This window comes from Chelonia mydas, chromosome 1 (assembly GCF_015237465.2).
Source record: "Chelonia mydas isolate rCheMyd1 chromosome 1, rCheMyd1.pri.v2, whole genome shotgun sequence".
NCBI classification, from domain to species: domain Eukaryota; kingdom Metazoa; phylum Chordata; order Testudines; family Cheloniidae; genus Chelonia; species Chelonia mydas.
In genome coordinates, this window is record NC_057849.1 from 332,464,732 (window position 1) to 332,481,821 (window position 17,090).

At 45.4% G+C, this 17,090-nt stretch overlaps 1 protein-coding gene across 11 annotated transcripts in view; it reads left to right on the forward strand.

Moving 5' to 3' along the window:
- The window catches only part of FRMD4A (FERM domain containing 4A), a 550,199-nt gene that overhangs the window by 459,314 nt on the left and 73,795 nt on the right, over positions 1-17,090 (forward strand). For all 11 annotated transcript variants that reach the window (XM_043552722.1, XM_043552728.1, XM_043552706.1 and 8 more), the window contains one exon: positions 9,118-9,201. In XM_043552722.1, the coding sequence (XP_043408657.1) occupies positions 9,118-9,201 (84 nt within the window). The remainder of the gene's footprint in view (positions 1-9,117; positions 9,202-17,090) is intronic.

Consider the following 17,090-nt stretch of genomic DNA (forward strand, 5'->3'; position numbering starts at 1 on the left):
TTTTCCGGCTACTGCTGACTGGGTTTCAAGAATTTCCCAACAAGTTCACATGGCTTGAGAGGCAGAACGGCAGAGGATGTACTCCTCAGCTGGGTTTTTAAAGACAAGTTAAAGCCCTTTGTATGTTAAGGGAAATGGACTTGTCGCCTTTGTTTTGGAGGAGTTACCAAAGGATATGGTTGTTTAGACTGAAAAATTATATATTTAGACTCAGATTTCTAAAGGAGCCTATGGGAATGAGGTGCCCAAATCCTATTGACTTTCAATAAGAGATGGACACTTAGCTCTTGATTCTGTACTATTTGAATTCAGTGGCAAAATTCCTATTGACTTCAGGCCTTGAATTCTCTTAGACTCATAGGCACTGACTCCATGGGTGCTCCGGGGCTGGAGCATCCATGAGGAAAAAATGGTGGGTGTTCAGCCCCCCATCAGAACCTCCCCTTCTAGCACCTCCCACCCACCAGCAGGCCCCGCTGATCAGTGCCTTTCCCTCCCTCTCAGCATCTACCACCTGCCCTGGATCAGCTGTTTTGCGGCATCAGGAGGCACTGGGGGGATGAGGGAGAGGAGTGAGCGCACAGCGTACTCGGGGGAGGGGAGGGAATGGGGTGGGGAAGGGGCCGAGTGGGGGTGGGAAGAAGCGACGTGGGGCCTTGTGGAAGGGGTGGAGTGGGGGTGGGGCCTGGGCAGAGCCAGGGTGAGCACCCCCCAGCAGATTAGAAACTCGGCACCTATGCTTAGACTCCTTTGATACACCCAGTCCTAAATCTCACAGACTGCCTCCCTCCTGGTGCCTCTAGGTAAGACACTGGGAAATGCTAGGGTAGTTCCAGAAGACTGGAAGAAAGTTAATGCTGTGCCAATATTTTAAAAGGGTAAATGGTGTGACCTGAGTAATTATAACCCTGACATTGATTCCAGGCAAAATACTGGTGCAGATGGTATTGGACTTGATTAATAAAGAATTAAAGGAAGGTAATATAATTAATGCCAATCAACATGAGTTTATGAAAAATAAATCTTGTCAAACTAGTCTGATATCTTTTTTCATGAGATTACAAATTTGGTTGATAAAGGAAAAGTGTCGATGTAATAGACTCCTGTAGGGTGTTTGACTTGGTATGCATGACATTTTGATTAAAAAACTAGAATATTATGACAGTAACATGACACACATTGAATGCATTAAAATATGGCTAAGAGGTCTCAAAATATAACTGTAAATGAGGAATCATCATCAGGCAGGTGTGTTTCCAGTGGTGTTCCACAGGGATCAGTTCTCGGCCCTACGCTATTTTGACAACCTGGAAAAAAACAAGAAATCATCACTGATAATATTTGCAGGTGACCCAAAAATTGGGGGAGTGGTAAATAATGAAGAAGATAGGTCAATGATACAAGAGTGATGTGGCTCGGTTGGTAAGCTGGGTGCAAGCAAACAACATGCATTTTAATACGGCTAAATGTAAATGTATTCATCTGGGAACAAAGAACACAGGCCATATTTACAGGATGGGAGACTCTATCGTGGGAAAAAGTGACTCTGAAAAAGATATGAGGGTCGTGGTGGATAAACTCCCAGTCTGACATTGGGGCAAAAGGGCTAATGCAGTCCTGGAACGTATAAATGGGGGAATCTCAAATAGGAGTGGAGAGGTTATTTTACCTCTATGTTTGGCACTAATACAAAGTCTGCTGGAATAATGTATGGACTATAAGGTGGATAGAAAGCTGGCTAGATTGTCGGGCTCAACGGGTAAGTGATCAATGGCTCCATGTCTAGTTGGCAGCCGTATCAAGTGGAGTGCCCCAAGGGTCGGTCCTGGGGCCGGTTTTGTTCAATATCTTCATAAATGATCTGGAGGATGGTGTGGATTGCACCCTCAGCAAGTTTGCAGATGACACTAAACTGGGAGGAGAGGTAGATACGCTGGAGGGTAGGGATAGGATACAGAGGGACCTAGATAAATTGGAGGATTGGGCCAAAAGAAATCTGATGAGGTTCAACAAGGACAAGTGCAGAGTCCTGCACTTAGGACGGAAGAATCCCACGCACCGCTACAGACTAGGGACCGAATGGCTCGGCAGCAGTTCTGCAGAAAAGGACCTAGGGGTTACAGTGGACGAGAAGCTGGATATGAGTCAACAGTATGCCCTTGTTGCCAAGAAGGCCAATGGCATTTTGGGATGTATAAGTAGGGGCATTGCCAGCAGATCGAGGGATGTGATTGTTCCCCTCTATTCGACACTGGTGAGGCCTCATCTGGAGTACTGTGTCCAGTTTCGGGCTCCACACTACAAGAAGGATGTGGAAAAATTGGAAAGAGTCCAGCGGAGGGCAACAAAAATGATTAGGGGACTGGAACACATGAGTTATGAGGAGAGGCTGAGGGAACTGGGGATGTTTAGTCTACGGAAGAGGAGAATGAGGGGGGATTTGATAGCTGCTTTCAACTACCTGAAAGGGGGTTCCAAAGAGGATGGCTCTAGACTGTTCTCAGTGGTAGCAGATGACAGAACAAGGAGAAATGGTCTCAAGTTGCAGTGGGGGAGATTTAGGTTGGATATTAGGAAAAACTTTTTCACTAGGAGGGTGGTGAAACACTGGAATGCGTTACCTAGGGAGGTGGTGGAATCTCCTTCCTTAGAAGTTTTTAAGGTCAGGCTTGACAAAGCCCTGGCTGGGTTGATTTAATTGGGGATGGTCCTGCTTTGAGCAGAGGGTTGGACTAGATGACCTCCTGAGGTCCCTTCCAACCCTGGTATTCTATGATTCTATGATTCTGATGGCCACAATTTACGAAGGATGTTGATTAACTGGAGAAGATTCTGAGAACACCCATGGAAATGATTAAAGGATTAGAAAACGTGTCTTACAGTGGTAGACTCAAGGAACTCAATCTATTTAATATAACAAAGAGAAGATTAAGGAATGACTTGGTCACAGTCTGTAAATACCAACATGGGGAACAAATATTTGATAATGGGCTCTTCAATCTAGCGGAGAAAGGTGTAACATGATCCAATGACTGAAAGTTGAAACTAGACAAATTCAGGCTGGAATTAAGGGGTACACTGAGGGTAATTGATCACTGGAACAATTTACCAAGGGTCGTCATGGGTTTTCCATCATTGGACATTTTAAAATCAAAATGTGGATGTTTTTCTAAAGGATCTGCTCTCTGAATTATTCTGGGGAAGTTCTATGGCCTGTGGTCCCTTCTGGACTTGGAATCTATGAAAGTTGTGAATACTTCATCTGAAACTGCTTCAATACTTCATATTGCACTGCTGTGGAGCCCGTGCCCTGGCAGAGCAGAGCATATTGCTAGTGTTTGAACTTTCCCCCCCAATTTAATCCTCCCTGATTCGGGGCCTGATCCAGCACCTGTTGAAGTCAATGGGAAAGCTCATGTTGCCTTTGGTTTAATGGAGGGTTAGGATTTTAGATCTTAAACAACAATGCCAAGAAAGCTAGCCACCCGTCACATAGAGTACTTGTCCCCCGGCTTGATTTAAAATAAATAAATAAATAATAAACCAGCCTTTTTAAATAGCTCCCCAAACAGTCCATCTTTGTTAGTCCTTTTGAGTCAGGAATCACGATGCATTGGGAGAAAGCTACGCGAGTACCCCCTCACAAAATGTTGAATAGTGACAATGGCCAGGGAAGGAAGGCGGAGGGCTAATTTGCGACTAAATGACATTTTAAAATAATGCACACGTTGGTGCCTGTTGTAATCTCGAAAACAATTCTATGCTTAGTTTTAATCCCGTGTAATAAAACAGCATTTATGCAATTAGGGTTTAAGAGTTACAGGAGCCAACATGCAGCCATTCATATTGCACCATAACAATAGTGATCATAAAACCTTGCTCCTGTAATGGCACCTGTTCTGCCAGGGTCTCAGAGCACATTCCTCCCCTTTTATTCAATGGAGATAATTATTAGACTGATAAGAAAAGGGAGAGTTAGCCTACAGTTTCTTCTGTAATTGGGACTTGGTCCTGCTTCGAGCAGGGGGTTGGACTAGATGACCTTCTGAGGTCCCTTCCAACCCTGATATTCTATGATTCTATGATTCTATGATGGTTGATATTACATGTAGCAGAAAGTTTCTGAATTTGCTGAGAGCAGATGGCACAAGTAACCTAGCTTAAAATTAATTGCAGGAATAGCAGTATGTAACATGTTTCATTTGCTGAGCAACTTGTAAACGTCTAATTTTTGCAAAGCCACCCTGAGGTAGATAGATACTGTTATTTTTAATGTACCAGGGGGGAGGTTGAGGGGTTAATTGAGTTGCCTAAGGAGGGAGTCAGTATCAGAACCAAGATTAGAGCTGCGGAGTTCCGGGCTCCAAGCCTGTGCTTAGATCAGTCAGCCATACCATATTCTCTTTCTCTTACCCCCTCCCCTTTAAAATAGCTTAGCTGACCTATAGATGGATTTTTTATAATCTATGTTCATATTGTTATTCAATCTTTTCCTTAATATAGTATAATTATCATTAATCATCATAACTAGGTGACCAAATTGCTTGAGAGACTTGGTAATTATCTATAAGGCAGCCTTTCACCTATAGATCACCAGTTCAAATCCACCCAAAGTCAGATATTCGTCGTGATGGCTGTTTGGGATTCTCAGTTTATTTCTCGTGAGACCAGGGTCCTCACAATAAAAAGCAGTAGCATGGCAGTCTCAGCAGAAACCTAGGGATTGAATGGGCTATGGAATCTAAACTGCTGTCTCAGCCCGGGAGGTGATCCTCTGAGCTATACTTGGGAGGGTGGTATGAGGGAGCTTGAACTATCTCCGCTGGTGATGGACCCATTTTGTGGAACAGGAACACTCTGCCACCCAAAGTAACATTTACATTTAAAACATTTAAAGGCTGGATATTTGGAAAACCTTTTTCACTAGGAGGGTGGTGAGGCACTGGAATGGGTTACCTAGGGAGGCAGTGGAATCTCCATCCTTAGAGGTTTTTAAGGTCAGGCTTGACAAAGCCCTGGCTTGGATGATTTAGTTGGGGATTGGTCCTGTTCTGAGCAGGGGGTTGGACTAGATGACCTCCTGAGGTCCCTTCCAACCCTGATATTCTATGATTCTGTGATTCACACTGTGTTGATGCTGTCCATGAAGGCCACCCCATCCAATCCCACTATTAATGACTTTTACTTTTCCTCTGATCCTTAGAAGACTTTTTGCCATGGTTCAATTATATCCCTCACTAAGGGAAGCATCAGAGTTCACAGGATTAGTTCATCCTTTCACAGGCTGTCAATACCAGTTCTGGGATTTCTCCCGCCGCTCAAGGGCAGTTCATCATCATTAGACTTGTCATCTGTTTGACAACTTTCTGGTTTGGGGCTTGGAACAGCCCATTTTGGAAATCACTTCCCTTTGTTTCCCAGATGTGTTTTGGAAACTTCTCAGACTTCCCTTTGTTGATGGCAGATGAGACGGGTTGGATCACAGAAACCCCCTTGGGACTGCCACCTGATGTGCTGAGCCTACATCTTAGTCCGTTTTCCCTGGCAGCTTGGGACTTCAGTGCCCTGCCTGGTTGTGCCAGACACACTAGCCTGCTACAAACATAGACCCAGGTCTGAACCACATCCCCCAAAAGCTGCAGGCTTAATTGAAAACAGCTTAAGAAGTGTTCCTATCTTCAACACTCAGATACCCAGTTCCTAATGGGATCCAAACCCCAAATAAATCCGTTTTACTCTGTATAAAGCTTATACAGGGTAAACTCATAAATTGTTCGCCCTCTATAACACTGATAGAGAGATATGCACAGCTGTTTGCTCCCCCCAGGTATTAATACTTGCTCTGGGTTAATTAATAAGTAAAAAGTGATTTTATTAAATATAAAAAGTAGGATTTAAGTGGTTCCAAGTAATAACAGACAGAACAAAGTAAATTACCGAGCAAAATAAAATAAAACACACAAGTCTAAGCCTAATACAGTAAGAAACTGAATGCAGGTAAATCTCACCCTCAGAGATGTTCCAATAAGCTTCTTTTACAGACTAGACTTCCCCCTAGTCTGGGTCCAGCAATTACTCAGTTACCCTGTAGTTGCTGTCCTTTGTTCCAGTTTCTTTCAGGCATCTCTTTGGGGTGGAGAGGCTATCTCTTGAGCCAGCTGAAGACAAAATAGAGGGGTTTCCAGGGGTTTATAAAGTCTCTGTCTTGTGGGTGGAAACCCCTCTCTCCCCCTGTGTAGAATCACAGCTACAAGATGGCGTTTTGGAGTCACATGGGCAAGTCACATGTCCATGCATGTCTCAGTTCTCTACAGGCCAACACCATTGCCCACCTGTTAGCCTGAACGTTCCCAGGAAAGCTCAGATGTGGATTGGCATCTCCCAAGGTCAGTTGTTAGCTAAGTACTCCCAATTACTTGAATAACCCCTTCACACTATGTTGACCAAATCTGCCTTAGGTGCTTCCTGCAGCAAACACTTTAAATACAAGCATAGAGCCAACGCTCATAACTTCAGATATAAAAATGATACATGCATACGAATAGGATGAATACATTCAGTCGAACATAACCTTTGCAAAGATATGTTACATGGCATATCTAGCATAAAATATATTCCAGTTATGTCATATTTACACTCATAAGCATATTTCTATAAAGCATTATGGGGTGCAACGTCACAGCAGAATTCAGACAAATTTCTTATATGGAACCTGCCTGAGCAGAGGTACAATGTGGGTGCTGGCTGCTTCTTGGAGAATTGACTTTTTCAAGCCTTTCGCAATGTTAAAAAAGTTGGCAAGGGTCGAGTGCACAGTTGCTGTAGAGGAAACTGACCTGTCTGAGCAAGTACAATGAATTATGTACATGGTAAGGTGGTATTATCTGGGTTGACTCTTCTGTCCGCCACAGAGCATAGAGGTCAGATCAGCGGATAATGCTGAATAGAGCAACATCTCAAACTTGTGCAGATATGTGTGTCCTGCAAAAGTAAAAAACCAGAATGATTTTTGAACATTTGTTCTTAAGAAGGATTGACAACTGAATGACGGGGTAGAAGACAATGGTAGCCCGTAAAAAGTCTGCATTTGCCAAAAGTCATCTGACATTGGTATCTGAGATTAACATGAGTTAAAACATGACCACAAACTATAGTCTGGACATATCCATCTAGGTTCTTAAGCAGTGTCTATCACTGTGGTATGTGAGTGGAGAAATGCTGTGGCAAAATGCTTGCATCCGATGCATCCGATGAAGTGAGCTGTAGCTTATGCTCAAATAAATTGGTTAGTCTCTAAGGTGCCACAAGTCCTCCTTTTCTTTTTGCGGATACAGACTAACACAGCTACTACTCTGAAACATGTCTAAAGTGGTGTCAGTTGCATCACAATCTCTTCTTTCACCAGCGATAGTTCATTAGCAAATCACTTCACCTGTGATGGTCACCAGGCTCCAGAGTGAAGTTTCTTACCTGTTCTGAATGGCTTCTAAATACCACCATCATTTTTCCTTACTAACTAATCACAAATTATTACTGTATATTAACTCAGCACCTTTCTTCTAGCCAATTCTGATCTCATTTACACTGGTTTTACACCAGTGTAACTCTATTGACTTAAATAGACTCCAGTCTTACACCAGTGTGAAGAAGAGTAAGATCCCTAGTTATTACTCAAGGGGAGGTTTCTTGCTATCTCACCATCGATTAGTGTCTAGTGTTTGTTCTTTTTTCCCCCTTCTGTGTCATGGATGTGAGCCCAGCCCATCTTCATAGGGACTGAAAGTCCTCAACAAAATGGCTATGATTTAGCTTGTGTGAAATGAGCTTCAGTGAAATGTGGTTTCAGTCCATATTTCAATGGAGAAGCATCCACATAACTCAGCAATGAGGCTGAAGACTGAATGGGCCACAGGGGGTGAATGACATTGGCTGTGCTATTGTTGCCTACTCTGTACCTGTTTTGCAGGGGGGTAGAGGGTTTCGGTCTCCAAGGCTGTCGGCCCGACACCTTTCAACAGCACACCAATTAACTTCAAAGAAAAGTGTTTGTGTCTGTGCATTAGAGGCTTCTATGAGTATCAAGAACCCACAACAGAAGGAGGAGCAACTTTAAATAATCATACAGAAAATGATATTTGGGGAGGAGAGGGTATGGCAAACTCGCATTTTATTGAGGAAGGAAAAATTGCTGTTAAGAGGGAAGTCGGTGAGCGTTTTAACTCTGGCGTTTCACATCACGCAGACTGTCTTATATTGCCCCTGTTACCATTGTATCTGAGTGGCTTTTACATATAAAAATAGAAATCAAAATAACAAGTGTTTGCACTCTTGCTCTCTGTTTTTCCTTCCCAGCCTGTAGGAGAAGTGGAAGCAGCCTGATTGGTTTATAGAATATTTTTAACATTCTTATTTATTTGGGGGGAGGGATTGCTGTGATTCTATAAAAGTAAGTTCCACAGTTGAGCTCCGGTTCTTGCAATCCCTTCATCGCCCATGCTCACCCGCTTCCCCCTATTGGTCTGCAGTTTCATTGTTCCAGTGGGACACAGCCACCAGAGGAGGTCGTGGAGGGGGAGCCACTCTCTCAGGTGGCTGGGTCCAATCCCAGGGAGGGTTTTGAATAATAGGACATAGGCCGCAAATGGACCCCTGCTCAGTGAGGAACCAGTGCAAAGAGTGGATCACCGTGGTGATGTGCTAACAAGCAACCTGTGTTGCTATGACAACAAAATGCGACATTTTGCACCAGACGGGAATTGTTTTAACAAAGGTGCCTTGTGCAGCCATTTCTCCCCCCTGCTCCTCTTTCCATATGCATTTACCCACAGGGCTGCTCAGTGAAATTGTACCATTGGGGGGTATTTATATTTTGAGGCGATTATATGAGATGAACAAATGTAGCCAGCTGGGACAGCTCAGCTCCGAGTGTGGTACTGGAGGAAAAAATTACTACGCTGCCTTTAAAAGAAAGAAAGGGAAGAAAGGAGAGCCCAGTGCATTTCGTTAAGGAGGAACAGATGCAGAGCCATAGCAGCCAGCCAGCTGGGTTGGGTCATATCAGATATTGTGGTGGTTTTCTTGTAGTCTGATCCGCCTTTTCAACTCTCTCTCTTTCAGCAATGAAATTGTAAAGACCGACTTGAAGAAGCTTCCAGCCCTTCCAACGCAAGCCCTGAAGGAGCACCCTTCCCTTGCTTACTGGTAACCTATCTATCCATGTAATTGTCTCACCCATTGTGAGTCCGCCCCGGCTAGCTACCAGCGAACAGATCTGAAGTCCAGGACCTCCTGAGCTCTAGTCCTGGCTCTGCCATTGACTTACAGTGTGATCTTGGGCAAGTCACTTTAACCGCTCTGTGCCTCAGTTTCCGCATCTGTCAGATAGGTACAATACTACTCCCCAGCCTGAAGGGAGAGATTTGAAACCCAAATGCTGCTTGCTTTACTCATGCAAGTCATGCAGTGCCTTACCACTGAAGTCAGTAGGCCTGATTCTCCACATGTAGCTTATGCAGCTATTTGCACCTGTGCAACGTGGATGTAGAGTGCTCCCAGTTTGGTACGGTAGCATCTTATACCCACCTTACGCTCTTTTTGCACAGGTGTAAATGGCTACACAGGGTGCAAAGCAGTGGAGAGTGGGGCCCTGGGGGACTGCTGGTGTGGGGAAGGTGAGCAGGATTGAACCCAGAAGCAAGAAGGAATCGTTGGGCCTGATTCTGCAAATCCTGTTTGCATGGACTAACCAACTCCAAAGGGTCTGATTCTCCTCCTGTATAGACAGGGGCTGTCCATTTGTGGAAGGCTGCATTCAGATCCAGCGCTCGGAACATACTAAGCACTATGTAGGTGCTAAGTGGTGCATTACGTTTTCCTCCTCCAGTTATTGCATTGAAAACAAAATCTGTTGGCGTGTCCGAGTAGACACAGCACCCCACCTACCGCTCACCCCACCACCACCATAGCTTCTTTGTCTGCCTCTCCCAGCCTTTTCAGCAGTGCAGATAGGGATTAGTTTGAGGAAAGGCCGTTTGAGCATGGGGCGATGGATTGATTCTGTTTGTGATTCTTTCATGTTTGTCCTTAAAGAATCGGGCTCCCCAAGCCTGGCGGTGGGAGGATAGTTCTCTTATCTGCTACTCCTTTAGTTTCTGCAGCCTGGTCATTTGATGATGGCAGGGAATTCGGATTTCATTTTCTGATCTATGATTCCTGGGAGATCCTATCCATTTCTCTTAGCGGGGCTGCATCACCGGAATTAGCTGCAACTGGTGCACAGCTGAACAAGAGCTAAACTGCAAAGCTGCTAAGCACTTTCTGAGCTCTTCGGAAGAGGTTGGAAGAGTCCCAGGCTGTAATTCAGAATCATAGGCTGGGGCACTGGCAGATTGCCAGTACTTCTGTGTCTGACCCAGCACACTGAACCTTTTTGAAAACCTGAAACATGTAGCTGAAGATGCCCACCACCCACTGCTTCTTTCACGGGCTGGCTGGGCTCATGTGTGAAGCGTGGGGGAGGGAACAGCTGAGGAGCCTACTGTTTCCTTTGGCCAAGAGTTTGGTCTCCTCTTCAGGGTGAGACGTGACCTACCCTCCAATACACCCACACATTCTGCCTCTTGGTCGGGTCTCTTTCCTTTCCCAGAGGAAACTGGACAGTTCATTCACCACTCCAGAGTCCATTGCCCATCCTCGCCAAGCCTGATCATCATCGTCCCTCAATCCACCAGCTCAGAGCCCTAGGTCCCAGCTTTCCCCAGTCCATTGGATTTTGGTCCAGCCATGGATTTTGCTTTTTCCCCTGTACACACACAGCCAGTCACTGAGCTCTCTTCTCCCCCCCGCACCCCGATCTTGCCAAACTCCTGGCTCAGTGCAAGAGCAGAGACTTTAACAACAAAGGCCTGGTAACCTATTTCCTCCTATGCACACTCCCTTGGTCTGGAATTTAGATTGAGTCACGCTGGTCAAGCCAGATAATCTGTTTAAAATACTATGATTTACAGCAATTAGCAAAAGACAAATCCTTCCTCATAGTCAAATGTAAGTTAATGGGAGTCCTCGCACAAGTAAGTTAAAGTCATAGGAATAAGGGATGCAGGAACAGGCTCCAGGTTAAAGGGATGTAGGAACAGGTTCCAGGTTTAAAAAGTTCATTTTTTTCGATAGGGTAATAAACCAAGTGATTTTAGCCATTAGAATCCCTTGTGATCCTGGTTTCACTTGACTGCCCAAGTTCTTACACAACTTTATCACATGTACTGTTCATTATTTTTAATGACAGTTTTTTGTCCTCCAAATGTTCACCCACCTACTGTAACCTCTGACGGGAAATCAGGCCCACAGTCGCTTCTCTGAAATATTGGTCAAATGGCAGATGATCTAAACGGAAAGAATTTTTAACTCTAATTTACTTTTCGACATTTCTGCTGTGCCCCTGTTTTTGGTTTCTGACTGAGATTTTACGGTGAAAGCAGATTTCACACTTCTCTTTGCCATTTGCAATCAGTTTCATGCTTGGGTTCTCCTGCATTAGCACAGGGCTATGCTGTGTGCGTTTCCAGCATTACAAGGCAATGTTTAAAGTGTTCTTTCAATTGCTTTTGTTGACTTATTTTTCATGTCCTAAAAACGAACTAAAATGATTATAAAGTTATAACCGCATTGGTAAGACTCAAAAGAGCTATGTTGGTTGTATGTGTATATTCACCCACTGCAGATTTTTATATGACCACTTCTAGCTTCACCCGTATATAATAATGCAGCTACATGTGAACTCAGTATGAACAGAAACTAAAAGTTTGGCACCTTTACATAGCTGCCACTACTTTAGTAATTGTGTCCATGTATCTTCTTCCTCTGGGCCAAACCCTGAGAAGTGCCGATCACCTTGGGTCTGTTTGCACTGTATTTCGGAGGTGTGATTCCCAGCGCAGGTAGACAGAATTGCACTAAGTCAGCTTGAGCTAGCGCACTGCAAATAGCAGTGTGGGTGTTGTGGCATTGGCTGGGCTAACCCCCCAAGCTCAGACCCAGGGAGTCAAGTGGGCTTGGGTGGGTAGCCCGAGCCATCAGCTGTGCCTCAACATCCCTGTTGCTATTTTTAGCTGAGCTAACGTGAATTTGTCTGCCAGCACTGGGTGTCACACCTCTCAGCTGTGGTGGCAGCAAACCCCCTACAGCTCTCATTGAATTTAAGTTGGAATAGGTATAGAGACACAAGTGTGACAAGTGCTGGACATTTAAGTGTAGGCAGGACTGAATTAAGTTAGTCTGGGATCTTAGGCATACTCTACACAGACTTTCATGGCACTGTCCCCATGCTGTTGCCCTGCCCCCACACCATGGCCCCACCCCTCCTTGCGGTGGCAGCAGACTTCAGAGTAAAGATGAATGGGACAATTCACATCTCTTGGAGCTTTTGTTTCAGGCTCTCTGCAGACTCAGGCAGGCATCAGTTTGGGTTACATTTGCAAGCTTTTCTTTGCATTCATGAGGGCTAGCGCGATGATTTTTTAAAATGAATGTGGAGATTCTGGTCTCACCATGCAACTACAGAAGCTGGAGCCCTAAACATGGGTTTATAGTTCCTCCACCTTAATCCATCCCTGAATGTAGGTATTCAGCAGGATATAGAGTTGAAATCTATAAAGCACTGATAGCAATGGAAGAACTGTGGGCCAGATTTTCAGTAAGGCACCAGAAAGAAGCGATCAGGTATTAAGAACAGCTCAGCATGATGGGAGCTGAATACTTTTGAAAGTCTGGCCCTGATTTTGGGAGCTTAGCACTTGGAAATCTGGCCCCGAGCTCTTTTGGAATTCTGGCCCGATGCTTGCTTACAAGTTGCCTACTTTCTATTTCTATAAGCTGCGAGGGCCAAGGGAATTCTTGATCTGCATGCTTATAAGATCTTTCCTGCAGGATATCATTCACATAAATGGTTCTTCTGTAGCATTCATAGGAAATGTTTAGTAGCTGACAAGCAGACTTCAGCTTCATGTTATTTCATCAATACCAAAGCATTAGTCACTTTGTTAAGTGGCTGCTGTCACTGTCATGTGCTATGTCTGAGCTTATATGTCACTGAGATGGCGACAATCTGGAGTCAGTGCTGTAACCGTGATACCAGCAGGTGTTCCCAGCCAATGCCCCAGCACTTGCCTAGCTGTCAGTAACAGTTAGCTAAAAGATGAGCAGCTGAAAGGATAGATGAGAATTTGTGTTAACCCTGCTAAGGCTTGTCCTGTTGAGTGAATGACTTTGTTTGTTTTCACTGGCACATGTTGAGGTGACCCCCTTGTAGCAAAACTGGAGACAGAAATTAGCCCCTGTGTCTGATTATATCTTGCATGTGGCAGTGGTAATGAAAAAGAAGACGCAAAAAATACGTTATATGAAAGAGGGGTCTGTAAGGCAGGATACTTTCATGGCATCAGTGTAATCCAGGTTTTATTATCTGGTGCAAAAGAGAGAGAACTGAAGGGAGGAGGAATAATACTCTTATATATCACATTTCTTCTGTAGATCGCCAAGCATTTTACTGCTGGGGAAACTGAGGCACGGGGAGATGACGTGGTTTGGCAGAGTTCAACCAGCAGGCTGAGTCAGAGCCAGGAATAGAATGCAGGTCTTCTGACTCCTACTCTAGTGCCTCAGCCAGGGACCACACTGCCTTTTGAGGCGGCTCTCTAAAGACAGGGCTTTGCTTTTCAGGAAAATGTGCCATTGATTAGCTTCCACGCCCAGGGGGAAATGATGTAAGAAACATTCCGTTATTTTATGTATTTTAATAATTTGTAACAAAAGCAAACAAAACTCAGAGGCATTGCACAGGGCAATACACAGATAGGAGGATATGTCCAGCCGTGGGAGTGAAGTGAATGAAGTTAACATCAGGGATGGATTTGAACTACAAAGAACAAAAACCAAAGCAAAGCAGCACGCAGCAGGCTGGTTCTGCTCTCATGCGACACACTGGGGTAACTCCATTGATTTCTGTGTAGTCACTCCTGATCTATCTGAAGCAGAGGCAAATCAGGCCCCTAAGTAATACCGGGCTTACAAGGACATTTCAAAGGACTATAAGTCCTCTTTGTTCTTCTTTATCAGCGGGAATGATGTAGCCTGGAGACCGTCCAGCATTTGTGTAGTCATGTAACTCAATGATTGTTCCAGACGTTAATCTTGTCTGTGACTATTACATGGTAAGGGCCAGACTCTGCCTTCAGATGTCACACATGATTTCAGTGGGAGCCACCTGCACGAATGCAAGGCCAGAATTTGGCTCTTAGGCTGTTGAATCTAAGGCTATCACTTTCTGTATGTGACATTTACTCTGCGACATTTGTCAGGAGAGCAAACACACTCCTTTCCCTGCCCAAACAGCAGCACCCTTTGCAGGCGACCTCACTGCAGTGCACATTGGGTATGTCTACACTGCAATAAAAAAACCCGCAGCACCAAGTCTCAGGGCCCAGCTCTGCTGACTTGGGCTAGCAGGGGCTGGGGCTGCGGGGCTAAAAGTAGCATTGTAGAGGTTTGGGATGGGGAAGGAGCCCGGGCTCTGAGACCCACCCCCGTCGTGCCCATTGGCTGACTGACGTTTACAGGCTTTTTTTATTTACCTGTTATTTCGGCAGGACTAGTGGGGGAATCACACCTAAGGCTACATCAACACAGCGCACTTTACAACAGCATGGCTGTGCCACTGCAGCCACACCATTGTCAGGTGCGCTCTGTGGCTGTTCTTCATCGCCGGGAGAGAGCTTTCCCAGCCGCAAAATAAGACCACCCCCAACGAGGGACGGTAGCTTCCTCAACCGGAGCGCGGCTCCTGCCGACAAAGTCCACACTGGCGCTTTTCATCACTAAAATGTTTGTTGTTCAGGGGGGTGTTTTCTCACACTTCTGAGCGACAAATTTAGCCACAAAAGTGCCCATGTAGACATAGCCTGAGGGAATAAATGAGGAAAGTAAGTCACTTGCACACAAACCGATGGCAGGGACGTTAAAGAGCAGCGGACTTGAAAAATCTTCTCCTTAGAAATGATCCTACCCCTTTTCCCCCTTGTCTGCTTGTTTGTCTTTGTTTTTCCGCCTTCCCTTTGTGTTATTTTTTGAAATGTTCCATTACGGCAAAGTGCCAGTAACATGCTCCCATATTACATCAGCCATCCAGATTACTTGTTCGGGAGCCTGCCTAAGGATTCTGGGCTTGCTGGCTGGGGGAGCCCTCCTCAGGTGACCAAATTAGGGATGATTTCTATGAAAACAGGGTCTTCACCTCCTTCGTTCAAGCTTCTGATTCCCCACCTGTTTAAGGTGTCACAGTGATCTGTCCTCTGCATGGCAGCTAATTGAATCATAGAATCATAGAATATCAGGATTGGAAGGGTCTTCAGGAGGTCATCTAGTCCAACCCCCTGCTCAAAGCAGGATCGATCCCCAATTAAATCATCCCAGCCAGAGCTTTGTCAAGCCTGACCTTAAAAACTTCTAAGGAAGGCGATTCCACCACCTCCCTAGGTAACGCATTCCAGTGTTTCACCACCCTCCTAGTGAAAAAGTTTTTCCTAATATCCAACCTAAATCTCCCCCACTGCAACTTGAGACCATTACTCCTTGTTCTGTCATCTGCTACCACTGAGAACAGTCTAGAGCCATCCTCTTTGGAACCCCCTTTCAGGTAGTTGAAAGCAGCTATCAAATCCCCCCTCATTCTTCTCTTCCGTAGACTAAACATCCCCAGTTCCCTCAGCCTCTCCTCATAACTCATGTGTTCCAGTCCCCTAATCATTTTTGTTGCCCTCCGCTGGACTCTTTCCAATTTTTCCACATCCTTCTTGTAGTGTGGGGCCCAAAACTGGACACAGTACTCCAGATGCGGCCTCACCAGTGTCGAATAGACGGGAACAATCACGTCCCTCGATCTGCTGGCAATGCCCCTACTTATACATCCCAAAATGCCATTGGCCTTCTTGGCAACAAGGGCACACTGTTGACCCATATCCAGCTTCTCGTCCACTGTAACCCCTAGGTCCTTTTCTGCAGAACTGCTGCCGAGCCATTCGGTCCCTAGTCTGTAGCTGTGCATTGGGTTCTTCCTTCCTAAGTGCAGGACTCTGCACTTGTCCTTGTTGAACCTCATCAGATTTCTTTTGGCCCAATCCTCCAATTTGTCTAGGTCCCTCTGTATCCTATCCCTACCCTCCAGCGTATCTACCTCTCCTCCCAGTTTCGTGTCATCTGCAAACTTGCTGACGGTGCAATCCACACCATCCTCCAGATCATTTATGAAGATATTGAACAAAACCGGCCCCAGGACTGACCCTTGGGGCACTCCACTTGATACCGGCTGCCAACTAGACATGGAGCCATGGATCACTACCCGTTGAGCCCGACAATATAGCCAGCTTTCTATCCACCTTATAGTCCATTCATCCAGCCCATACTTCTTTAACTTGCTGGCAAGAATACTGTGGGAAACCGTGTCAAAAGCTTTGCTAAAGTCAAGGAACAACACGTCCACTGCTTTCCCTTCATCCACAGAGCCAGTTATCTCGTCATAGAAGGCAATTAGATTAGTCAGGCATGACTTGCCCTTGGTGAATGCATGCTGACTGTTCCTGATCACTTTCCTCTCCTCTAAGTGCTTCAGAATTAATTCCTTGAGGACCTGCTCCATGATTTTTCCAGGGACTGAGGTGAGGCTGACTGGCCTGTAGTTCCCAGGATCCTCCTCCTTCCCTTTTTTAAGGATGGGCACTACATTAGCCTTTTTCCAGTCGTCCGGGACCTCCCCTGATCGCCATGAGTTTTCAAAGATAATGGCCAATGGCTCTGCAATCACATCCGCCAACTCCTTTAGCACTCTGGGATGCAGTGCATCCGGCCCCATGGACTTGTGCACGTCCAGCTTTTCTAAATAGTCCCGAACCATTCTTTCTCCACAGAGGGGTGGTCACCTCCTCCCCATGCTGTGCTGCCCAGTGCAGTAGTCTGGGAGCTGACCTTGTTCGTGAAGACAGAGGCAAAAAAAGCATTGAGTACATTAGCTTTTTCCACATCCTCTGTCACTAGGTTGCCTC